General features: G+C 43.1%; 1 protein-coding gene across 1 annotated transcript in view; it reads right to left on the bottom strand.

Moving 5' to 3' along the window:
• Positions 1-25,571, bottom strand: part of LOC129715014 (potassium voltage-gated channel subfamily H member 3-like) — a 915,007-nt gene that overhangs the window by 428,064 nt on the left and 461,372 nt on the right. Inside the window, 1 exon segment of the mRNA XM_055664831.1 lies at positions 17,384-17,492. Within this exon segment, the coding sequence (XP_055520806.1) occupies positions 17,384-17,492 (109 nt within the window).

Here is a 25,571-nt window from a genome sequence, read left to right as displayed (position 1 = left end):
TATTTCAAACACATTTCTATTCAGCACAACTTAGAAAATAATAAGCAAGAATACTTTGCAAAACTCACTACTCCATTCATTGGGAAGTTTTCTGCAAAATGATATTGTCACAAAGTCGTACATTCCCTGAGCTGATTATTAGCAGAGAGCCAGTGGATGTTGAATATGCTCATGAATATCGGGGCAGGTATAAGCTAATGCAGGGCAATGCTGTGAATACATCATCTGCACATTATTACTTTATAAACACCTTTACACTCCCAATTGTTACACATTATATTGTTTTATTCTTATATATTATGTAGGAACAAATAACTAACATTATATTCCTAATGACCAATGTTGCTCTGGAACTGATTGAGGGATTCAAAGTTTCAAAGACCATGAGATGATCGAAGTGGAATAAATATTGTGTAAAATAATAGTTTATGTTCAGTCAAATATCACAGCAGGGAATATCACAAGAAAGACACGAATAACGCTGGCATTGAAAGGTCTATCAGTGTCAGGGCAGTGCAAAACTTGCCTTAACTTGACTGAATATGGATAAACACTAAATGCTGGAGTAGCTCAGTGGGACAGGCAGCATCTCTGGAGAGAAGGAACGGGTGACGTTTTGAGTTGAGACCCTTCTTCAGACTGAGAAGCGGGGGAGACGGAAACGAGAGATATAGATGGCAATGTAGAGAGATTAAGAACAAATGAATGAAAGATATGCAGAAGCCGTCTGAAGAAGGGTCTTCACCCAAAATGTCACCCATTCCTTCTCTCCAGAGATGTTGCCTGTCCTGCTGAGTTACTCCAGCATTTTGTGTCAATTTATGATTTGTAAAAATCTTTATAATTTCCTTAAGGATATTATTTGATAGTGAACTTCTTTGACAGCAGTAGTTCGTAGAAATGAAATAAAGGCAATGAAACATATGTACCTCAGGCAGAAAAGGTAATAAGTGATGTGTAAATAATCTTTACAAGTATATTGAGGAACAGAGAACATATAAAGATGCTGAAAATTGTGTTTCTGAGGTCCAGCAAATAACAAAGAAGTATTTATGTGCCAAAAGCACTAAATACCCACTGAGCCAAACTATATTTCTCAACCTGTTTCTATCAAGACATATGTGATCAGAAATGTGATCGTGATTTTAACAGGATTGATATTTGACCAAATATTTAGCTACTTAGTTGAGTTTAGAGATATAGCACGAAACAGTTCCTTCGGCTGCCCGAGTGCATGCCAACCTGCGTGCCTGCATATTAACACTATCCTACACACATTGGAAACAATTTTACACTTATACCAAGAAAATGAACCTACAAACCTTTTATGTCTTTGGAGTGGGACGAAACCGAAGATCTTGGAAAAACCCATGCAGATCACGTACAGACAGCACCCGTGGTCAGGATCGAACCCGGGTCTCTAGTGCTGTAAGTGCTGATTTTAGATAAATCTCAACTATTTATGAGTGACTAAAATTGAGCATGTTCTAGTCCTTTATTTATTCTCAAGGAAATAGTTTTCATGTTTTTTTTCAATAAAAGCAAAGCCGTAGACATGGTTTAGACATATTGCAGTCAACACACAGCTGCTCCAGCAGATAGGAGAAGGAAATGGCTGCACTTTCCCTTTTGTGTTACTACTGGAGTTTTTCTCTGCAAATAAAAATATCCATTCATAATGTAAAGTGTCCCATTTCCCAGTGATTCAAGAAGCTTGCCCAATAATTGCCTAACACAAATTAGAAACCACTATCGGTCACTTGCCATTGCTCAGTGGGGTGATCTCATCTGCAACAGAAAAAAAATAAAACCATAACGGATCTTTGCTACCTGAGGGTATAAAGGACTGGACTCTCTCCAATGTCACCTGGGAGCTGGGTCCTGTATATAAGCTGCAAACACACAACAGTGGGGAGAAACGGGGAAATAACAGCTTCTGGAACAACTTCTAGAACAACTCCAAAGACATATAGATTTGTAGGTTATTTGCCTTGGTATAAATGTATCATTGTAAAATTGTTCCCAGGTTGTGTAGGATAGTGTTAATGTGCGGGGATCGCTGGTCAGTACGGACTCGGTGGGCCGAAGGGCCTGTTTCCATGCTGTATATCTAAACTAAACTAAACTAAACTAAACTAAACTAAACTAAACTAAACTAAACTAAACTAAACTAAACTAAACTAAACTAAGTTGAACTCCTACAGAAGCACCATAAAAAGCATCCCAGCGTGATGCATCGCAGCCAGGTTTAACAGCAGCACTGCCCAAGATGCTAGAAAGTGGCCAAGCAGGGTGAAGAAGGGCTCGCTGCTGAACCTTGTGTCGGGAGTGGGGTGGGAAGCTGGGTCTCTAAACAGCCGGGGAGATGGTGGGAGCTGGGGATGGCTCGGCAAGTCCGTCCACTATATCTGATATATTTTATCACCTCTTCCTCCGCTAACAATGGGCCATTGTGGGCTCCATCTTTCCTTGGGCATCTGTTGCTAGTTCTCTTGCCTCCACTTTCAGTCTTATGAAGGGTCCCAATCCGAAACCTCATTCATCCTTTATCTCCAGAGATGCGGCCTGACCCGCTGAGTTGCTCCAGTATCTGTAATTCTTTGTTGTTAAACCAGTATATGCAATAATGTTGCTTATTGTTGCTGGGCTAGGTGGCACAGCAGTAGAGCTGCTGCCTCACAGCGGTAGCAGCGTCAGAGACCTGGGCTCCATCCCGACTATGGGTGCTGTCCGTACAGAGTTTGTACGTTCTCCCCGTGACCTACGTGGGTTTTCTCCGAGATCTTCAGTTTCCCAAAGACGTAGGTAAATTGGGTTGATAAATGTAAACGTTGTCCCTAGTGTGTGTAGGATATTATTAATGTGTGGGGATCGCTAGTCAGGGTGGACGCGGTGGGCCAAAGGGCCTGTTTTCGTGCTAAACTAAACTAATTTTACTTCGGAGTCATGTGAGTGACTTCGTGAAGAAGCCCGCCCCAGGACGCATTGCGGCATTTACGTTTCAGCATGCAAAGCGGCAGCCGGGAGTCAGGGCTCCCGAAGAAACGAGAAAAAATCTAAGTTTAGGTAAGTACTTACCTTTACTGTTACAGCCCCTTTGCGTCTGCTTGTTTCCCGCAGGGCGTGCAAGCGGCCCCCTTGGACTCCGGGAGGAGTTTTCCGTTCGAGGGAGGGGAGGAAAGACGCTACTAGGGAGAGAGAGCGCCGGCGGACCATGAATGGGAGCTGTGCCGGTGCCGGTAAACTCTCCACAGGGGCGACATTGAGAGCGCAGGAAGACGGCGCTAGCACTGCGTTGGGGTTCCCCTCAGTCCTCGCTCGCTCGCGAGTACTGTCCAGGTGAGGCAGGCAGGCGGGCGGGAGGAGGCTTCCGACTTTTGCGGAGCCGTTAGGGGGACCCACTGTGCAGTGCTGGCGTGGAGTGCGCTGCAGCCCGAGTACAGGTGAGCAGCAGCCCGAGTGCAGAGAGAGAGAGAGAGCGAGGACCGCTAATCAGCGCCCCGCTCCCGACTCTGCATCAAGCCCGTCAGCATCAGCTGCGGGCTTGGGGGGGGGGGGAAATGCTGCACCTGCCCGCTCGACGAAAGGACGTCGTTGGGCAGCAAACAGGGGTGGACCGCTTAGCGGGCGGTCCGCAAACCCGACATCGCGACCGAGCCAGCCCGCTAGCACCTGAGCAGCGGGCTGGATGTGTGTAAAACCCGGCGGTGGAGCTGACATCGGACTGGGACGTCTCTCCACCCAGGAGGGGGAGAGACAGCCGCCTGAGCTGCAGGAGCGGCTCTTGGGCATTGGAAAGGTGAGTTTGCAGTTGTGTTTTATTACAGATTTCAGGAACTCAACGCAAAAAACTCGCAAAGAGAAACTGCCCCGCTCGAACTCTACCAGCGGGGCAGCAACCGGCGGCAGCGTCGCTCGCAGAGCGTGTTCGCTATCCCTGAGACCGAGCCAAGCCAGTCTCGCCAGAGCCTACACGGCGGACTGGGAAAGCCGCCAGGAAGCCAAACGGCCGGTCGTCTCCGATTCGTCGGAGGGGGACATGTCTCTACCAAAGCAGAGAGAGACAGCCGCCTGAGCTGCATTTAGCAGCTCCTGGAGGAGAAGGTCCACCGGGAACCGCAGCGCTCCCGGCGAGACAGGACAGGCACCTCCTCCATAGTGTCGTGTCAGGCACTGCCCTTTGCTAACCTCATACCACGGGTTGGAGCAGGAGGCTAGCATTGGTGACCAGGGCAGGGCTGGTCTGCAAATGGGGCAGGCGGACAAAATCGGGAGTATGCATGAGGTGCAGGATCAGGAACAGCTGTTGGGTGTCATGGACCGCTTCGTAGCAACCCCACGGGCTGGAGCACCGCCAGAGCCAAAACAATGGCAGCCAGCAAGAATATACAGCACCAGAGAACTATGAGGCCCTTAAGGGGAATAAGCCTAAAACAGCAAAATCTGGAAGTTGTGGGGGCCCTTATGCGGGCATAAAAACTCAAGCTACAGCGGATCCGAAGGCTCCTGATGTCAGCTATCACAGCCTATGCTTCTTCTGTGGAGATAACGAGATCAACACGATTCGAACTAAATGATCTCTGAAGGGAAATACAACACCTGCCCTCAATCTCAAAGATGCAGGCTTGAGCAAAGCCCAGCAGCGGAGGCAGACTCACTGCTATTTGGGAGAGATCTGAACAAAAAGCTGAAGGAGATCGAAGAGGTATCAAAAACCTTCGGCATCATGAGGGCAGGCCAAGGGACGAGCAAACCATGACTTTCGATACCCTAACAGCAGCACCTCACGGCATCCACCAGTCTATGTCTAGAATATGGGACTGGTGAAAGCTTGGGGCCGCACTATCCCCAAAGATCTTTTAGATCAGGGCCCGCCGCGGACCCCCTGGAAAATGCGCCCCCCCCCAACGTCGCCAGCACATCCTCAGAACAAAAGCACTCAGAAAACAGAAAACACAAAACCGCCAATAACCATGGAGGTAGGTGGGTCTGGTTCCTACCAGCATATAGAGCGCTTTCTTGGACTATCTTGGCTTTCATATTAATTCAGTCCACGTAACTATAAGGATGCCAAGAGACAACATAGTTGAATTGGCACAAACAAGCACAAAGTAATGGTCAAACTACCAACTACTCGACAAATAACAGAGTAATTGGGAAAAAATGGTACCATTTCTGTCTACATCATTCAGATGTTAGTATCAAAAACAACATATAGGTTGTCATTGAGCATCTCATGAAGTTACCCACTGAAGTAATATCAGAAAGACAGTGGTGGGGTTACCACTTATACTGGGCATTAATTATCTAAAAAATGTTCGGGTGAATTTTATGAGTTTTAAAGCACTTGCATGTATGGGTATAAATAGACTACACTATGGAGGTGGCCTATATTAACCATATGGCAGCATAAAGTCGGTATCATATGAGAAGTTGGTCAAACCAATTTGGCAATGGTATATCCATAGATGTATTTGACTATCAACAACTTACCTGGGCGGTAAGAAAAATACAGTGACAGACACCAGGTCACATAACATTAAGGACTACATCAATTAGATGTTTTCATATAAAGTTAACAAAACTATTAAGCTATATGATGCAACAGATATTAATGCATTTCATTGTCGCTGTACTGTACACTGACAATGACAATTAAAATGGAATGTGAAACTGATATCGATTATTTGCATTAACGCTATATCACCAGGTGTTCGGGGATGTCCTATGTATGTCGTGGGGGGAAACCAGACCCTGGGCCAGTGGAATCCTCATTAAAAAAAAAAAAATTAAAAAAAAAAAAAAATTTCTCTGGGACAGATAGTTCCAGCAGAAAGATCGTCAGCTATATATATTAACTTTTCTGACCTATAGGTCATGTTGTCATTCAAGAATGTATTTATAATATTGATAGACAAATGCGTTCACGCTGCATTGGTGAAATTAATTCTATGTATTTTTCCCTTCTGCCTCACCAATCGAGAACAACGCACAGTACAAAAGGATTCTGCTTCAGGTATTTGATAGTACCTGACGGACTTACGCAGGCCTTGTTTCACTTCACGCCATGACATGGCTGTTGAAACTTGGATGGTGTTTTTCCAGTACCCAGAATTATTAATATCGGAGCCGGGCACAAATCAACTGTGCCATGAGAAATAAGCTCCTGAGCTGCAGATTCTGCGCAAGCCTCTGGGACTAGGATTGTTATACTGAATAATCGACACCATGTCAGCATCCTTTTGAACATCCACTGGACTACAACACTTGTCCAGCATCAAGAGAAGTACTGCAAGGATAAAGGGGAAAACCTACTCAACCGATACAGGTACTACGAACTGGAATTCCTGGAGAACCTTCATCATGATGAAGGATTCGGCTACAGTGCCATCAACACAGCTAGAATTGCCCTGCCTGTTCTTTTTCAAAACAGCTACAGGACAACAGGCCATGGGGTAAATTTGAAGGGTATTAAAACTCTAAACCCCTAGACTAGGTACACCTATATATGGGATGTCACAGTGGTTAACCACACTTCAGGGGATCCCACCAGCCAGAGTCCTAAACCTGAACCTTCTATGCACTAAAAACATATGTTAAAGGCACATGGAGCAGCACAGAGTGTCCAGTCATTACTCCTATTTTCAACTGGACACCATGCTCACAGCTTCAGACCAGATCTCTATCATTTGTTCAGGGAATGGTCAAACCAGACCAGGAACACCTTGTCCAGTCATAAAAAACGGGCTACCCGCCAGAAAACACGGTATGTGCCAAGACCCTATTACCTTACATAGACACAACCTAATTATGCGAGGGAGATGAAAAGCCTTGTGGGTTGGTCACAAAACACCTTGTGGTCGGGTAACAAGTTTTTTTTTTGAAATGGCTCAAGCAGGTTAAAGCTCCTGGGATAAAACTAACATGTATAAAGTTGTCATCCCACAGGAGAAGCTTCCACGTCAACGGCAAAAGAATGGACGTGCCTGTAAACCACATCCTGGCTACAGCAGAATAGTGGGGGTAAAACGTTCAGAGAAATAAATTATTATAAACTGTTGACAAAACCTGTTTTTATTTGCAGGAAGATTCCAATCTGCAAATATTCAAATTAGCCAAGGGGAGCATTTAAAATTCTTCAGTGTTATTGTAAAATACCATTGTTTTTTTCTATAAACAGAATCATTGGTTGATTATGATAACACGCTTCCTCCCTCAAAGGCTTCGGCAGCGAGTGATATAAGCTGTTACACGGTTTGAAATCACAGAGCTTTGAAATCTTCACAAAGTCACTCACGTGACTCCGAAGTAAAATAGTAAGATTAAACGAGAACTTACCAGTTTGAAGTTTGATCTGTATTTTATGAGGAGTTACGATGAGGGATTACGTGCCCTCCGCTCCCACCCTCATTACATGGATCAAACTGATAATTGATGTCTCTTTATTCTTTACTATGTTACTTCAAATACGTGTCTGTCTGTGATTCCACACCGCTGCTTTGAAGTATGCCGCAATGCGTCCTGGGGCGGGCTTCTTCACGTAATCCCTCATCGTAACTCCTCATAAAATACAGATCAAACTTCAAACTGGTAAGTTCTCGTTTAATCTTACTATTTTACTTAACTGGTGTACTGAGGACAGTGGTCATCTCCCTATTGAAGGAAAGTTTCTAGGGTGACAGAAACAGAGAAACAGAAACCGGACTCATTCTGGAAATGGATATTTTGTTTAATGGGTGAAAATCAGACAGGATAGACTTTTACAAGATCATTAACTCCATTTGCTCCATTCCATCTCCAAGGTATAGCACAGAACGCTACAGGAGGTCCTTTCTCCTGGTGGCTATCAAACTAAACAACTCCTCTCCACAAAATGCTGGAGTACTCAGCGGGGCAGGCAGCATCTCTGGAGAGAAAGAATGGGTGACGTTTCGGGTCAAGAGCCTTAGGCCAGTCTGAAGAAGGGTCTCAACCCGAAACGTCACCTATTCCTTTTCTCCTGAGACGTGTCTGCCCCACTGAGTTACTCCAGCTTTATGCATTGATCTTTGAACCAAGTACCTCTCCAGTGCCAGCATGTATAAGGAAAAACAGATGTAGAAAGCTAGCAGTGGTTGTACAGAATGCCCCTATGATAAACCTTGCACATGCTTTAAGGAAAGGTTTTCAGTTAAAGAAAAGCATTAAGTTATATAGCTAGATGCAGAGTTTCCTGCCCAGAGTCGGTCAATCATGGACCAGAGGACATAGGTTTAAGTTGAAGGGGATAAGATTTAATGGGAATCTGAGGGGTAACATTTTCGTACAAAGGGTGGTGGGTGTATGGACCAGTCTGAAGGGTCTCGACTCAAAACGTCACCTACTCATTCACTCCACAGATGCTGCCTGACCCGCTGAGTTTCTCCAGCATTTTGTGGGTGTATGGAACAAGCTGCCAGAGGAGGTAGTTGAGGCTGGGACTATCCCAATGTTAATCCTGGACAAATTGGAGAGGCTCAGACTTTAAAATGGGGTAAAAGCTTCAGGGCTGCTGGGAGATTTAGTCAATTTGGAATTGTTCTCTGCAGAACTGGGACAAGCTGTGGAGAGGTGCCAGTTTGTCTAGAGCCTAGATACAAGTTGCAAGCAAAGAATAAGAACATCTGCAGACCCTGTCAATTAGGTGCAAAATACCTTGAATGGATTGGATGACTGCAAACCAGACATACACCTTGTAAATATTTGTAAATAATGTTGCAGAGTTCTACTTTGCCAAGTGTTGATTGGATGAGGCATTGAGCCTTGTCTGGGTTTCTTGCAGATCAGGGTAAATGTTCCTAAGTTGGCTCCCTTGCGAAGTCCTGTTTAAATAAAATGTATTAAGCTGCTGTATTATTGAGTTAGCAAAATGTCTGTTATGTATGGGGTTAATCGATAACTGTGATTGGATTGTTCAGAGACCACCCCCATGTGGTTCGGCCTCTGGAGGTCCCGGGACCTATAAAAGTTTGCTACTACGAGGTCCAGCTTCGATCTTCTGGGAGAGCGCTTGGGACTGTGTGATCTTCTGGTGTGAGCGAGGCCTAGTTTGAGCGAGGCCTAGAGGGCGTGATCAGGCAGATACGAGGATCAAACCTGTGGTGGGATAGGTACAGTGGTTGAACTGTAATTGGGCTTTTGTTAAAATAAAGGTTAGTCGTTCAAGTGTTTGATTCAGTGTTTTTACTGAAACTAGACTGGGGGGAAGCTTAGATATCACCATCATTTAAGAAACAGTTAGACAGGTACATGGATTGGGACAGGTTTGGAGGGATATGGGCCAAGCGCAGGCAGGTGGGACTAGTGTAGCTGGGACATTGTTGGCCGTTGTGGGCAAGTTGTGCCGAATTACCTGTTTCCACACTGTATCGCTCTATGACTCGATGACTGTCCCTCAAACACATGACATCCCAAGGTATGTCATGACTGATTCAGAACTTGTGGTTTCACAGTAGGAGAGTAACCAGGACATCAAAGAAATCTCTCCCGACCATTAGCCACAGAGTGATGAGGAATATCTGGTGCCAGTTCAAGACTACATTATAAATTAACATTTTATTCAAGAGTTTGGTAAATTTGTGCTTTTTGCAAATGTGTGGAATTATGAGATGCTATTGCCCCCATGAGAAGGTCCTACTAGCTTGAGAAGAAATTTCCCCTAAATTATAAAACAAAATACTGTAGTTGCAGGGAGTCTTTTAAAAATAAGCACCAAAAAATGCTTGAAATATTTGACAGTGAGGTGCAGTATTTACAGAAAGGCACAACAATTATACAACTGTATAACTGGATGTATGCAAATTTGATAGACACAAAATGCAGGAGTAACTCAGCAGGCCAGGCAGCATCTCTGGATAGAAGGAATAGGTGATATTTTGGGTCTCGACCCAAAACGTCACCCATTCCTTCTCTCCAAAGATGCTGCCTATCCCGCTGAGTTACTTCAGCATTTTGTGTCTATCTTCAGTGTAAAACAGCTCCTGCAGTTTCTTCCTACTCATGTGTGCAAAGTCATTTCCTTGCCAGGCGAGAAGGCTTGATGGATCATTTATTCATCTTATGGTTGCAAATCTGTGCGCATCCATCAGTCTGCATTATGGTCAGCGATGAAGGACAAACAAAAGATTTCCAGAGTGATTTGCTTGGTCGTAGAGTGCAGATTTCTTCCTCTTCAATGTAATTTCGAATTCAGTTCCATTGCAATACCTAGCCAGTTAGTTTAAAGAAAGTACATAGACAGCAGAACAGGGCATCACATAATAACAGAACACAGTTCAGTCATGATATTATTATAAAGAAAGCAAAATATGGTTTGGATTAGGCCTATCGCATTATGGGGACAGCTTAAATTTTGTAAAAAGTACCAAGGTATTATTTTAAGATTTTCAAATCTTAAATGTTCTGCTGCGTGAATGAGACTCGATATGTGTAAACCTATGCACATGGTATAAATTCCTAGTGTGGAGGAAGGAACTACAGATGTTGTTTTACACCGAAGGTAGACACAAAGTGCTGGAGTAACTCAGCGGGACAGGCAGCATCTCTGGAGCGAAGGAATGGGTGACGTTTCGGGACAAGACCTTTCTTCAGACTGTTACTGAATGAACAAGACTCAGCACTTTCATGTGCTCAGGACAGTGTGTAAAGCAGTGATTCTGAGCAGATTCCGTTGCGGTGGAAGGGCCACATATCACTCTCCAAATTACCACCTTTAATCATGTGCTTGGGGAAAGCAGTAGCTGCTGTACCTCTTGCTCAGCAAATAACTGAGCTAAGGGTGTTACTATCAGTACAACTGCAAACTCCATACTGGTATGTATGAACCTGCCCTGCAGTTTATACAGTACATTACAGCAGTACAAACTGTTAGGTCATAACGGGTGTTGAAGCCCATCGCAGTACCAGGTCACAGATCTGCACAGCTAATCTGCTTGCATTATCTTCACTGGACTTCAGTAAAGATTTATCCTCAAATACACTTGTCTGATCAACAAAGTGTCTTGTCAATTAAGGCTGTATTTTAGTAGTTCAAATGAAAGAACATTTGATTTTACTTTATTTTTAAATCACGTTCAAAACTTGTATTTCAAAGGAAAGATGCTTATTCCCTGGGGATAGGGATGCAGATGAACATTCCAATGCTTTCAACCTAGAATGATATAATTCATTGACCTTTGAGGAAACCAAAACCCCAACCAAGAGAGAAGACTGTTTTAATTGCAGGGCTGCCAACTCTCACGCATTGAGCGTGAGACTCGCGCATTTCACCCAATTCTCACTCTCTCACGCTGATCACTGAATTTCTCATGCTCTGCCATGAGAAATTCTGTGATCAATGAGAATTTCAAAACTAATACCAACTGCTTGTGTGCGCGTCTGTTGACAAGACAGCAGCATTCTTATTCTCTCTTATTCTCACTTGACTGACAACCATAACATACCTCCAAAGCATGTCCCTATGCAAATTTACATTGAAAGACATGGACTGAGTGTCACCCAGCGCAGCAACTGAGGCCATGTCCTGCTCCCGGTGGCAGTTGGAATTTAAGGATTTGCGGGAAGCGGCTGACATGAGCGAGTCCAGCGAGCAGCAGGAGAGAGGTGCTCAGATGGAGTGCACTGCCAGATGTGAGCGAGGAACTGAGGCCAGTTGCCGTGATGTCTGGATCTCAATTCTCAGCACTTCATGTTGCGGAGTTAGCTAATGTTATTGAGTTGCCTGAGTTGACAAAACCTTAATTTATTAATCCAGAATATCCAGGGGGATTGGATAAGTGTAATATTACAATGACATGCAAGGTGTCAGGCTGTCTGTCACAACATACAGTTCCGATAATCCATTATTTCCTTCAGTTAAATATTGGGAAGGGAGCACTATTGTCATTTGCCACTCAACTATTATGTTTGATTATCTCACTGACTATTTCTAACCACACCCCCCCAATTCCTTTGACAGATTGAATAGAAATGTCCCGAATCTCGTAGTTTTATTAATTGAACACATAGACGAACATCCTCAAGGTGTGTAATCAGATGGAAACTGATTCAGATGCGATGTTTAAGAGCTTGTTCAAAGACGGGGCATATTTTAAAGGAGTGAGAGATACTTGCAGGGAAATGTGTGAGGAGGTTATTATTTATCTTCAGTTTTAGCTTGAACCAGGACATCTGAAGATTCAAAGTTTGATATAGTAATTGTGCTGATACTGACTCCAACCAACCACGTAATGAATATTATCCATTCCGGAGATGTTCTTTTTCTGATGCCATTTAAATTTCACTTTTATTTCAATCACTTCAATGTAAAAGTAATTGGGAATGGGGAGCATTGGAACAAAAATATGCCCTCGATACCTATTAACTGTAATATAATGTATGCATGTTGGTAGGTGCAAAAACAAAGATTTTTGAATCAACAGAAAACACAGATTTTTTGAATCCACAGAAAATATTATGTACTCTCAAGATCACATTAAATATAATATTATTGCTTAAATATATATTGTTATTGGACTTTGCATTTCAGAAAAGTCCCAGCTGAGAGAATGACAGCAAATACTGTAAATGTTGGGGATGAAAATGACTTTAGGACAGTTTGTTTGGAAAATGAAGGAAATGGTAACAGAATACATACAGCTGAGTGAGTATAATTTTATGGATGAGAAATTGTGTTCAACTAATTGATGACTTATTTGACAAAGTAACTAGCATGTTAGATAACAAGGAAACCAATGGATGTAGCAACTTTTGTTAATGAGAGAAGGTATGTAACTGGAGTCAGGAGTAGTACCAGGTGCACAGTGAGTCCCAGGTTGGTCAACATGGGCCAAGTGCTTGATTATAATCAGATGTCCATACCTGAATATACTAAGATTATTCATGTGCTGCACCTGTTGATCAGAGCCTGGGCTCTACTGTGGAATGTAATCAGGAATGTAATTTCGCCTAACCTTATTCAGAGCTAATCCAATTTAAAGCATAAATGTTGCATTCAAGTGTAAGTTAAAAGACTCGCTGTATGCACCAGATTGCACAATTTCAAGCTAAAAAATGAGAAAGCTTTGTACCATGGTGGGGTTCCATCCCCCACACTGTCCACCCCACCTCCCACACCCTCCACACCCCCTTCGATCGTTATGCTCCCTTTGGGTTGGTCTCTCACAATTTCTCACTCCCAACTCTCACCTAATGTTGGCAGCCCTGTAATTGCCACATGCATCACATGACCAGAAGGTAGGCACAAAATGCTGGAGTACCTCAGTGGGACACACAGCATCTCTGGAGAGAAGAAATGGCTGAAGTTTCGGGTCTAGACCCTACTTCAGACTAATGTCAGGCCTCACTCGACCACACCTGCAACAGACCCGGGCCTGACATAACCAGAATCTGTTTCAGATTCTGAATTATTTGCAGGCAGATTTTACAGGTGCTAAAGATATACTTTTTCATCTGAACTGCTTCTCTTATCGATGATAACTAATACCATCCATTAAAAGTCATGAGCGTTTCATTGTCATATGTCCCAGATGGAACAATGACATTCTTACTTACAGCAGCACAACTGAATATGTAAACATAGTTCACTGTAAACTATGTAATCAGTGTGTGTAGATAATATGTATACACATACGCACGCACACACACACACACACACACACACACACACACACACACACACACACACACACACACACACACACACACACACACACACACACACACACACACACACACACACACACACACACACACACGGATATATATATATATAAAAAACACACATTTATCTATATTACTAAAACTCTGATCTTGACCGCTTTTGGCCCACTCTGCTGCAATTTCCAACAGAACGCCGCCACCTACGGCCATCATTTTGGCCACCTCGCTCAGAGCCCCACTCCGCCTTATGGGTGCGGAAGATTTTTCCCATCGTTGACAAATCAGAGATATATTAATGTTTTTTTTTTAAATTCACCATTCTCTCTGCTGCCCCTGCTGGGGGGAGGGGGAGGGACTATAAAACCAGGAAGTGGTGTGCCTCACTTAGTCTCTGCAAGATGGATGAAGCCAAGGGTAACGTATCTCTGAGCTCTGAATAAAACTGAACAAATGTCTACACAACTGTAAGTCCCCTTAATGTGGTTTGAAAATGAAAATATGGTTTGTTTGAAGTAAAAAGGCACCGCCTGCAAATGGTGACTTGGGTGCTTTGGCTTGAAGTTGAAATGCATTACTTACTGCAAATGGTGGCTTGGGAGCTTTGGTTTAAAGTTGAAAGGCCCTACTTTCTGCAAATGGTGGCTTTGGTGCTTTGGCTTTAAGTTGAAAGGCACTACTTACAGCAAATGGTGGCTTGGGTGCTTTGGCTTGAAGTTGAAAGGCACTACTTACTGCAAATGGTGGCTTGGGAGCTTTGGCTTGAAGTTGAAAGGCACTACTTACTGCAAATGGTGGCTTGGGTGCTTTGGCTTGAAGTTGAATGGCTTGAAGTTGAAAGGCACTACTTACTGCAAATGGTGGCTTGGGTGCTTTGGCTTTAAGTTGAAAGGCACTACTTACTGCAAATGGTGGCTTGGGTGCTTTGGCTTTGGCTGCAGGGAGGGGAGGGACTATAAAAGCAGGAAGTGGTGTGCCTCACTCAGTCTCTGAAAGATGGATGAAGCCAAGGGTAACGTCTCTCCGAGCTCTGAATAACACTGAACAACTATCTATACAACTGTGAGTCCCCTTAATGTGGTTTGAAAATGAAAATATGATTTGTTTGAAGTAACAAGGCTCTGCCTGCAAATGGTTGTTTGGGTGCTTTGGCTTGAAGTTGAAAGGCAGTACTTACTGCAAATGGTGGCTTGGGTGCTTTGGCTTGAAGTTGAAAGGCATTACTTACTGCAAATGGTGGCTTGGGTGCATTGGCTTGAAGTTGAAAGGCACTACTTACTGCAAATGGTGGCATGAAGTTGAAAGGCACTACTTACTGCAAATGGTGGCATGAAGTTGAAAGGCAATACTTACTGCAAACGGTGGCTTGGGAGCTTTGGTTTCAAATTGAAAGACACTACTTACTGCAAATGGTGGCTTGGGATCTTTGGCTTGAAGTTGAAAGGCACTACTTACTGTAAATGGTGGCTTGGGTGCTTTGGCTTGATGTTGAAAGGCACTACTTACTGAAAATAGTGGCTTGGGTGCTTTGGCTTGAAGTTGAAAGGCTTGAAGTTGAAAGGCACTACTTACTGCAAATGGTGGCTTGGGTACTTTGGCTTGAAGTTGAAAGGCACTACTTACTGCAAATGGTGGGTTGAGGGCTTTGGCTTTGGCGGGAGGGAGGGAGAGGGATTATAAATCCAGGAAGTGGTGTGCCTCACTCAGTCTCTGCAAGGTGGATGAAGCCAAGGGTAACGTCTCTCTGAGCTAAGAATGACACTGAACAAATGTCTACAGAACTGTGAGTTCCCTTAATGTGGTTTGAAAATGAAAATATGGTTTGTTTGAGGTAAAAAGGCACTGCCTGCAAATGGTTGTTTGGTGCTTTGGCTTGAAGTTGAAAGTCACTACTTACTGCAAATGGTGGCTTGGGCGCTTTGGCTTTGGCTGAAGGGAGGGGGAGGGATTATAAAACCAGGAAGTGGTGTGCCTCACTCAGTCTCTGCAAGATGGATGAAGCCAAGGGTAAGGTCTCTCTGAGCTCTGAATGACACTGAACAAATGTCTACATAACTGTGTCCCCTTAATGTGGTTTGAAAATGAAAATATGGTTTGTTTTATGTAAAAAGGCACTATCTGCAAATGGTTGTTTGGGTACTTTGGCTTGAAGTTGAAAGGTGCTACTTACTGCAAAATTGTGGCCTGGGTGCTTTGGCTTGATGTTGAAAGGCATTACTTACTACAAATGGTGGGTTGGGAGCTTTGGTTTGAAGTTGAAAGGCACTACTTACTGCAAATGGTGGCTTGGGTGCTTTGGCTTGAAGTTGAAAGGCACTGCAAATGGCAGCTTGGGTGCTTTGGCTTGAAGTTAAAAGGCACTACAGCAAATGCACTTACTTCCTGTTTGCACTGTATATTGATTTTAGATAAAACTACCACTTGCGGCTGTGATTTTTGGCCATCTTACTCAGTCCCCCCCCCCCCTCCGCTGTGTAAGTGCAGAGAATACTTCCCATCAATGAAAAATAAAAGTGTTATTAGTGTCTAAAATTTTTTGCAAATCTCTCTCCTGTCAATCACGCCATGAAAGCCACACCTTTCCTGGTGGGAGGGGGAGGGGTTATAAAACCCAGAAGTGTGGGTGTGGCTCAGTCTCTGCATGATGGGGGAGGGTGAAGTCACGACTCTGCCTAAGCTGTAAATCAACTGAAGACACTAAATGTCTACTGAACTATGAGTTTGGTGTTTTGTGTGGTTTTATGGTAGTTTCACCCTGCATGAAATGGTATGAAGCTGCATTTGAATTTGGTGGCCTTGCACCCTGCTTGAAGTGGAATGAAACTGCACTTGAATTTGGTGGCCTTGGATCCAGCTTGAAGTGGTATGAAACTGCACTTGAATTCGGTGGCCTTGCACCCTGCTCATAGTGGTAAGAAACTGCATTTGAATTTGGTGGCCTTGCACTCTGCTTGAAATGGTAAGAACATGGATTTGAATTTGGTGGCCTTGCACCCTGCTTGAAATGAAATTTCAAGGAATAGTCATGAGTCAACTGCCAGCCCACCAGCCGTGAGTGAGCTGCCAGCAGATCAGGCTTGAGGGACTGAGCTGCCACCCCAAGAACCCATACCAGCACCAGAAAGCCCCCCCACTGGCCACCAATATTGGAATTGGTGGAGAGGTGGAATATTGCATTGGGGGACCAGCCCTCCCGTGTGAACATGGGACCCAACGGGTCCCACTTAGTCCAGTATATACATATACATCTATATATACACACCCACATTTATACACAGGTATATACACACACATATAAACACCTATATACACATATATATGCATACATATACACACATATATATAAACACGCACATAGAAACGTATATACACACATATATACACATATATATATACACACACATATACACACATATATATCAACACACACAAATACACACATATATAGACACATATAAATAAACACACACATATACACACATATATACACACATATATACACACGCATACGCATGAAAACATACAAACAATAATAAAACTTTGAGGTTATCATTATTCTGCATTAATCATTCACTCAGTGTCAAGCTGCCTCTATAACCAAATCTGGACAAAGACAGTGAAGTGTTTTCATATTATTATTCCTTCAGCATATCAGTGTTCCTTTATCAAAAAAAAATCTTTACCTGGATCTTTTGTACTGCCGGGTGACAAATTGTTCTTGATATCAGTAATGTCCTTATGTGAGGCCAGGAACAGCACAACCTCTCCCTTTTCATTCTTAATTGGAACAATATCTAACAGACACCAAAAGGATGCACCTGAAAAATCAAGAAATCGACATTAGTATAATTAGGCATGCAAGCATATATTTCTTTAATAGCTACAATATCTTCAAAAGACCATGTGTAGTCCCTAATTCCCCTTTACAATGCATCAAGGCACAGGCTTGTACTGTCAGCTCAACATAGTGAAATGGGAAACTCATTTATAATTCAGTGTGTACATAAAGATCAATGTTCAAGATATGTTTCTGTATGTTCAACATTCATTAAGCTAATTTACTCCTTTGCACTCTTCTGAGCAAAGGTATGTTTGACCAAATGCAGGAAATTCCAAATGTAAAGGGGAAGTTCAAGACCATGTTTAGCAACTGCTGGCGACATGAATACATTCTTTATGCTGGTCACACTTGGCTGAGGTAGTGGGCATTTAAACTATTTACCATTTCTCCACAATTGAGATATGAGTAGTCCAGTCCAAACTTACAAAATTCTTAAGGGGTTGGACAGGCTAGATGCAGGAAGATTGTTTCCGATGTTGGGGAAGTCCAGGACAAGGGGTCACAGCTTAAGGATAAGGGGGAAATCCTTTAAAACCGAGATGAGGAGAACTTTTTTCACACAGAGAGTGGTGAATCTCTGGAACTCTCTGCCACAGCGGGTAGTTGAGGCCAGTTCATTGGCTATATTTAAGAGGGAGTTAGATGTGGCCCTTATGGCCAAGGGGATCAGAGGGTATGGAGAAAAGGCAGGTACGGGATACTGAGTTGGATGATCAGCCATGATCATATTAAATGGCGGTGCAGGCTCGAAGGGCCGAATGGCCTACTCCTGCACCTAATTTCTATGTTTCTATGGACTATTTGTAGGGCACCAGTGACTAGTTTGACAGCTAAAAATAAAATGAAAGAAAACATGCAAAAAAATCTCATTGTATTGATATGTGGACACGAGGAACTGCCAATGCTGGTTACAACAAAGGAAACAAAGTGCTGGAGCATCTGTGGAGAACATGGGTAGGTGATGTTTCACAGAGTGCTGGAGTAACCAGCGGGTCAGGCAGCATCTGTGGAGAACATGGATAGGTGATGTTTCACAGAGTGCTGGAGTAACCAGCGGGTCAGGCAGCATCTGTGGAGAACATGGAGCGCGTGACGTCATTTGAATACCCAGTTTATGATATTTATCCAGTTTATGATATTTATGGTGATTTTCTAAAATGTTCCCGTTTCTTGAGTGGTGCTAGCAATTGGAAAAATTGCGGATGTAATGCCCCAATTCAAAATGAGAGGTGAATGAAAAGTAGCAAGCTGCAGACCAAATTAATCTGTGGGAAGGAACTGCAGATGCTGGTTTAAATTGAAAATAGACATAAAATGCAGGCGTAACTCAGCGGGACAGGCAGCATCTCTGGAGAGAAGGAATAGATGATGTTTCAGTATGAAGAAGGGCCTCGACCCGAAACGTCACCCATTCGACCTGAAACGTCACCCTGTTCACTTGGCCGTCATTTACGCAAGAGGCCGGTGGCGCGCGAAGATTTTGTGCAGCACGAAATTCTGGCGCGCTGCGCGATACTGCGTGCTACTCCACACTACTCCAGGCCACTCCCTGCTCCCGTCCCGCGCTACCCGCACACTACCCATACGTTACCAGGTTGCGTAAATGGCGCGCAAATGACGGCCAAGTGGGACAGGCCCTTAATGGTGTTCTGCAGTGGTTGGTGTTGTTTCCGCTACTTTTCCCGTTATATGTTAATGATCTGGATGGTGGAATTCATGGCTTTGTGGCCAAGTTTGTGGATGATATAAAGATCCACAAAGATACAAAGGTGGAGGGGCAGGTAGCATTGACTCTCGTCTGCGGAAGGACTTGGACAGTTTAAGAGAGTGGGCAAAGAAATTGTAAATGAAATACAGCGTAGCAAAGTGTACCGTCATGCGCTTTGGTAGGGTGAATAAAGGCATAGACTACTTTCTAATTGGGGAGAGGATTCAGAGATCAGAGGTGCAAAGTGACTTAGCAGTGTTAGTGCAGATTCCCAAAGGTTAACTTGCAAGTTGAGTCAGTGTTGAATTCAAAACAGAAAAGTAGCATGGAAGATAGACACAAAATGCTGCAGTAACAGCGGGTCAGACGGCATCCGTGGAGAAAAGGAATACATGATGTTTTGGATCAAGACCCTTCATCACACTGGATCTTACCTTCCTTCAGTTCCTTCATTCTTACACCGAAAGTAGCACGGCAGGTTCTGTTTTAATATTACTCATATTGGCTTTGTGACATTTTGATTGAACTATTGAAATTAGTCCACTCTCTTAAACCCCTGTCCCACGGTACAAGTTCATTCCAAGAGTTCTCCCGAGTTTGCCCTGATTCGAACTCGGAGATTTACGGTAATGGCCACTCGTCGGTACTCGGGGCTCTCGTGGGCATTTTTCATCATGTTGAAAAATCTTCACGAGTCTTCTCGTACTTACCTGCTTGTAGCGAGTATTTCCGAGTACCTGCCGTTAGTGCTAAGAGACGTTCCCGAGCTCCGACGTACCCGCTACGTCATTTTCTGTGCTTACCACGAGTTTGATATTTTTAAACTCGGGAGAGCTCTTGGAATGAACTCGTACCGTGGGACAGGGCTATTAGTTTGTTCGCGCAACTCTGCAAATTTGTCCCTTTGAAATATTTTTTTTCCCAAATGAATTCTGAAGTTACAGTTGTTGGATTTGCTCCCCACACCTTTTTAAGTGTCGCATTCCAGATAAATGAAGCAGTCCTGCAAAAAAAAAAAATTCTCAACTTCCTTCCACTTTCATTTCAAATATCGTAAATGGTTCTCCTTTGGCCAGCACCCCTCCTGCCAGTTGTTCCTATATTTTAGTTAAGTTTAGAGATACAGTGCGGAAACAGTTAGTCCGCTCCGACCAGCGATCCCCACACATTAACACTATCCTACACTAGGGACAATTTTACATTTATACCAAAGCCAATTAACCTGTACACCTTTGGCGTGTGGGAGGAAAACGAAGATCTCGGAGAAAACCCACGCAGGTCACAGGGAGAACGTACAAACTCCGTACAGACAGCACCTGTAGTCAGGGTGGAACCCGGGTCTCCGGCGCTGTAAGCGCTGTAAGGCAGCAACTCTACCGCTGCGCCACCACACCACCTACACGATGAACAGTAACAATTATACTTGTTTATACCAAGTGAGTTTTGCCTTAAAATAACACCACCAAATGTACAGGCCATGCAGTAGATTGACCCATGAAAGGTATCATAGAAAGGTGGAGACAAAGGAAAGGTACATTGCTACAGTGGTAGATTTAAATTACAATCATCTCTCAATTCTAAGTAAAGCGTTTTCACCATCGAATTAAGTATCCAACTTTTCAATTATTTACTAATATTGTCCAGTAATGATTTTTATACAGCTCGTGGAAACCACGTTACCAGCAGGGAAAAGCATCAATCTAATTTGCTCTTTTATCCTCCATTCTCTGATTTTTTAAAATATTGCTGCTATGTTTGCAAAGACAAATGGAGTGCGTCTCTGTGGAGTACGTTCTGTTTTATTCTAACATGAAAGTTGGAAACCACTGGGAAGAACAGAGAGAATAGAGATATTCCTCGGAGAGAAATGAAAAGAATAAAGAGCAAACAAGGAAGCCAAAGGAATAGACAATGACATGTTAAAAAGCATTTGCGAATACTGTACTCGTTACATCTTTGCTTGGAAAAGGTCAAGCCAGCATACGGCTACTGTACTGTAATACTGCTATGCTGTGGCATTCACTTTAAAGGAATGCATTCTGAATGCATGCTAACACGATTACAAAGCTCATTTGGTGACAATGATTGGTGATGAATTCCTAAGCAAATCATATGTATTCATAAGATAGACACAAAAATCTGGAGTAACTCAGCGGGACAGGCAGCATCTCTGGAGAGAAGGAATGGGTGACGTTTCGGGTCGACCCGAATTGCAGATGCTGTTTTAACCAGCATCTGCAATTCCTTCCTACACATATGTATTCATAACATTGACACGGCTGAAACACAATTTAGTATTTTGGATGGCATCACATAACTTTTCTTAATATAGAACCAATTCACTGTGAACATTTTTACAGGGAAGTTCCGTTACAAGGCAAAGGAAAACACAACATCATGCTACAGAATCATCTCACGGAATAATGATTTCTACCAATGGTTGTCAATGGTAACCTATCTCCCTGCACCTCTCTAGCTCTGAATCATGCTTAGTATTGGTTCCCTTCCACTGCTATATTCCTATAGCACCAAAAGACAGCTGAGGTACTGCTGACAAGTAAAGATGTGGCCTTGACCCAAGGCTACTTCAGCAGTATGGATTCCCCCCTGAAGTGTGCACATACTGTAGATCCCAGCATGACAGTCCAAAGCATTGTCTACTCCCTGGCAACATCCGTAGACTGGCCATCAGAAAAGTCTCGACCTGAAACCTATAATCTATAAAGTACACTGGTGCCACAGACTAACCAAGGGAAGAAGGGTCTCGACCCGAAACGTCACCCATTCCTTCCATCCAGAGATGCTGCCTGTCCCGCTGGGTTACTCCAGCATCTTGTGTCCACGCAAGAAAATAATAATATTTCTTAACATATCCAGAACAATCCTGAACATTCAAGACAGTTCCTCCACACATCAATGTTATTCAGGATGTACTATAATTTTCACGCACTTGTATGTAGCATTGGAAAAGGTATTTCCCTGAAGCAATGGATTGGCATGATTATCCGAATAAGTAAGATCTCATTTGGTCTCTTTGGTCTGATGGCATCATTTTGATGTATCCCATGTTAAATAAACTCAGGTATGCATAGTACGCTAAGTGATGAGGCACTAATATTATGGTGTTCGGAGGAATATGACAAAGTATGGCTGGAAATCATTTGGTGAATCATTAAGGTGTTAAATTAAAGCAATAAAAAGTATCTTCAGCTGTGCACTAAAATTAAAGCAATTTTTATTAGCTTACTACAATATTACAGACTTCTCAGGGCATCTTTGAACTATTAAATGTGGAGTATTAGACACAATAAATGGAGCCAAAAACCATGATATTTTATAGGAAGTGTTTAAAAGTTTTTCAGTCTAAAGAAGGGTTTCGGCCCGGAAGGTTGCCTATTTCCTTCGCTCCATAGATGCTGCCTCACCCACTGAGTTTCTCCAGCATTTTTGTCTACCATATTTTATAGGAATATGGAATGTTGTGTAACTATGTTATGCAGGAAGATAATAGCTAATTTGTGATAGTTACATTTCCCTGCCCTTTTCCCCAAACACCTTAATGCGTTTGGTTGGCTGAGATCTATCAAACTCAAACATAATACTTGCTTAGCGACAGCAGCCAAACTATTACATCTGTCTCTGCAAGTCTTTCCTCATCATTCCTGAAAGGCTTGGCTTATATTTCTTGTGAAGTATCAAAATTCTACACTCCCCAAATGTCCCAGATTTGTGGACATTAGTAGGTGAACTGCCGCTGATGTAGGTGAGTGGTAAAATCCGGAGAGAGTTGTTAAAAACGAGGGGAGAACAAAAATGGGATTAATGTGACATCAATGTACATGGGTGGTTGACAGGCAAAATGAACGGTGGGCCAAAGTGTTTGTTTCCATGCTATATCTCTCTTTGACTGTGAGATTTCCCCCTCACCCTCTTCTGCTCCGAGGAAAACAATCCCATCCAATGTCTCCTTATAAATAAAGCATTGAATTCCAGGTAATAATCTGGTGAACCTCCTCTGCTCTCTCTCTCCACTGGAAACACATCCTTCCAATAGTTTACAACCAGAACTGTATATAGTATTGCAGCTGTGGTCTAATTAGTTGCACCATAACATGATTTATTAATCCTGCCCCGTATATTCTCATCCAAGTTGTCAATCCAGATGAAGAACAACAATGGGCCCAGCATCGACCCCTGAGGTTACACCACTGGCCACAGGCCTCCAGTCGGGGAAAAACAACCCTCTACTACCACCCACTGTCTGCTACCACAAAGCCATTTCTATATCCAGTCAGCTCGCTCTCTGGATCTGAAGCGATCTAACCTTTCAGAGCAGCTAATCAAGTGAAACCTTCGCAAAGGCTTTGCTGTAGACAAGTCCACATCAACCATCTCTATGATCCAAGCCTCATCATCCTTCATAGTTGACTCTTCAAAATACTCAATCACATTCAAGAGCCATGATCTTCCTCACACAAAACCATGCTGATGATACCTAATCAGGATGTGCTGGAAAGGACTGCTGATGCTGGTTTAAATCGAAGGTAGACACAAAAAGCTGGAGTAGCTCAGGGGGACAGGCAGCATCTCTGGAGAGAAGGAATGGTTGATGTTTCGTGTCGAGATCTTTCTGCATACTGTGGTTTAGGTTTATTATTGTCATGTGTACGAGGTACAATGAAAAGCTTTGTCTACAGATTGGATAATGCAAGAAATACATAGCTGCCTATTTTACAATTACATTTTTGTGATTTTTATTATGTGGATGTACCTTTTAGCTTTTTAAATGGTGGCACGTTGGTGCAGCGGTAGAGTTGCTGCCTTACAGTTGTTGAGATCTGGGTTTAATCCAGACTACGGATGCTTGTCTGTACGGAGTTTGTACGTTCTCCCTGTGACCTGCGTGGATTTTCTCCAGGAGCTCCGGTTTTCTCCCACACGCCAAAGATATACAGGTTTGTAGGCTTATTGGCTTGGTTTAATTGAAAATTGACCCTAGTATGTGTGGTGTAAGGGTAGTGTAAGGATAGTGTTAATGTTCGGGGATCGCTGGTCGAAATGGACTTGGTGGGCTGAAGGGCCTCTTTCTGCGCTGTTTCTCTAAACTGAGGAAGGACATTCTTGCTATTGAGGGAATGCAATGTAGGTTCACGAGATTAATTCCCGGGATGACAGGACTGTCATATGATGAAAGAATGGAAAAATTGGGCTTGAATTCACTGGAATTTAAAAGGATGAGAGGGAATCTTATCGAAACATATAAAATTATTAAGGGATTGGTCACGCTAGATGCAGGAAACATGTTCCCGATGTTGGGGGAGTCCAGAACCAGGGGCCACGGTTTAAGAATAAGGGTCAGGCCATTTAGAACTGAGATGAGGAAAAACTTTTTCACACAATGAGTTGTGAATTTGTGGAATTCTCTGCCTCAGAATTTACTGGATGCATTTAAAAGATAGTTAGATAGAGCTCTGAGGGCTAGCGGAATCAAGGGATATGGGAAGAAGGTAGGAACGAGGTACTGAATGTGGGTGATCAGCCATGATCACATTGAATCTAAGGGCTCAATGGCCTACTCCTGCACCTATTATCTATGTATCTATATAACTAAACTAAACTAAATGTCATTTTTTCTAGCAATCAATTTAATCATATTTTACACATGTTCTACATGTTCCTGAATATTGGTGAATTACAAAAATGTTGACGAACATTGAGAAGTCCTAGCCATATTGATATCACAAATAGTCTACTAGTGGATGAATACATTTGGGAACAGATTGGACAACATTAAGCTAGTGTGTGGGAAGTATATACTTATCTTTTAATACACAATATGAATTTGATGTGCTGAAGGGCAGTGGTAATTATTGGCTGTTGACTGCATACCTCATGATATGGAACTTTTATTGTACAGAAAGAGCTTTTTCAGTTTATGGAGTCATACTAACACTGAAAGTGACAAGTCAGCTCAACCTGTCAATGCTGACCATCACGTACATAGGAGTCCCATTTTCCAGCATTTTATCCGTAACCATCTATGGCCTGATGATTAAACAGCTTGACGAGTTCATTTATAGATGTGGAACTCTCTGCCTCCACCACCCATTCAGGCACTGAGTTCCAGATTCCAACAACCCTCCGGGTTAAAAAGAGTTCCTCCTCAGATCTCCTCTGAACCTCCAGATGTCACTTAAACCTATGCCCTCTGGCTTCAGCCAATTCTGCTTTGGGAGAACGTTTCTTCTCATCTCCCCTTTCGACCACTTTGATAATTTTAGTTTAGTTTAGTTTAGTGACAATTTACAATTTTCCAAGCCAATTAGCCGAAAAACCTGTAGGTCTTTG

The sequence above is a fragment of the Leucoraja erinacea genome, chromosome 46 (assembly GCF_028641065.1).
Source record: "Leucoraja erinacea ecotype New England chromosome 46, Leri_hhj_1, whole genome shotgun sequence".
In the NCBI taxonomy this organism is placed as follows: Eukaryota; Metazoa; Chordata; class Chondrichthyes; order Rajiformes; family Rajidae; genus Leucoraja; species Leucoraja erinaceus.
The sequence above is the reverse complement of the archived record's forward strand: the minus strand, read 5'-3'. Positions and strand labels throughout refer to the sequence as shown.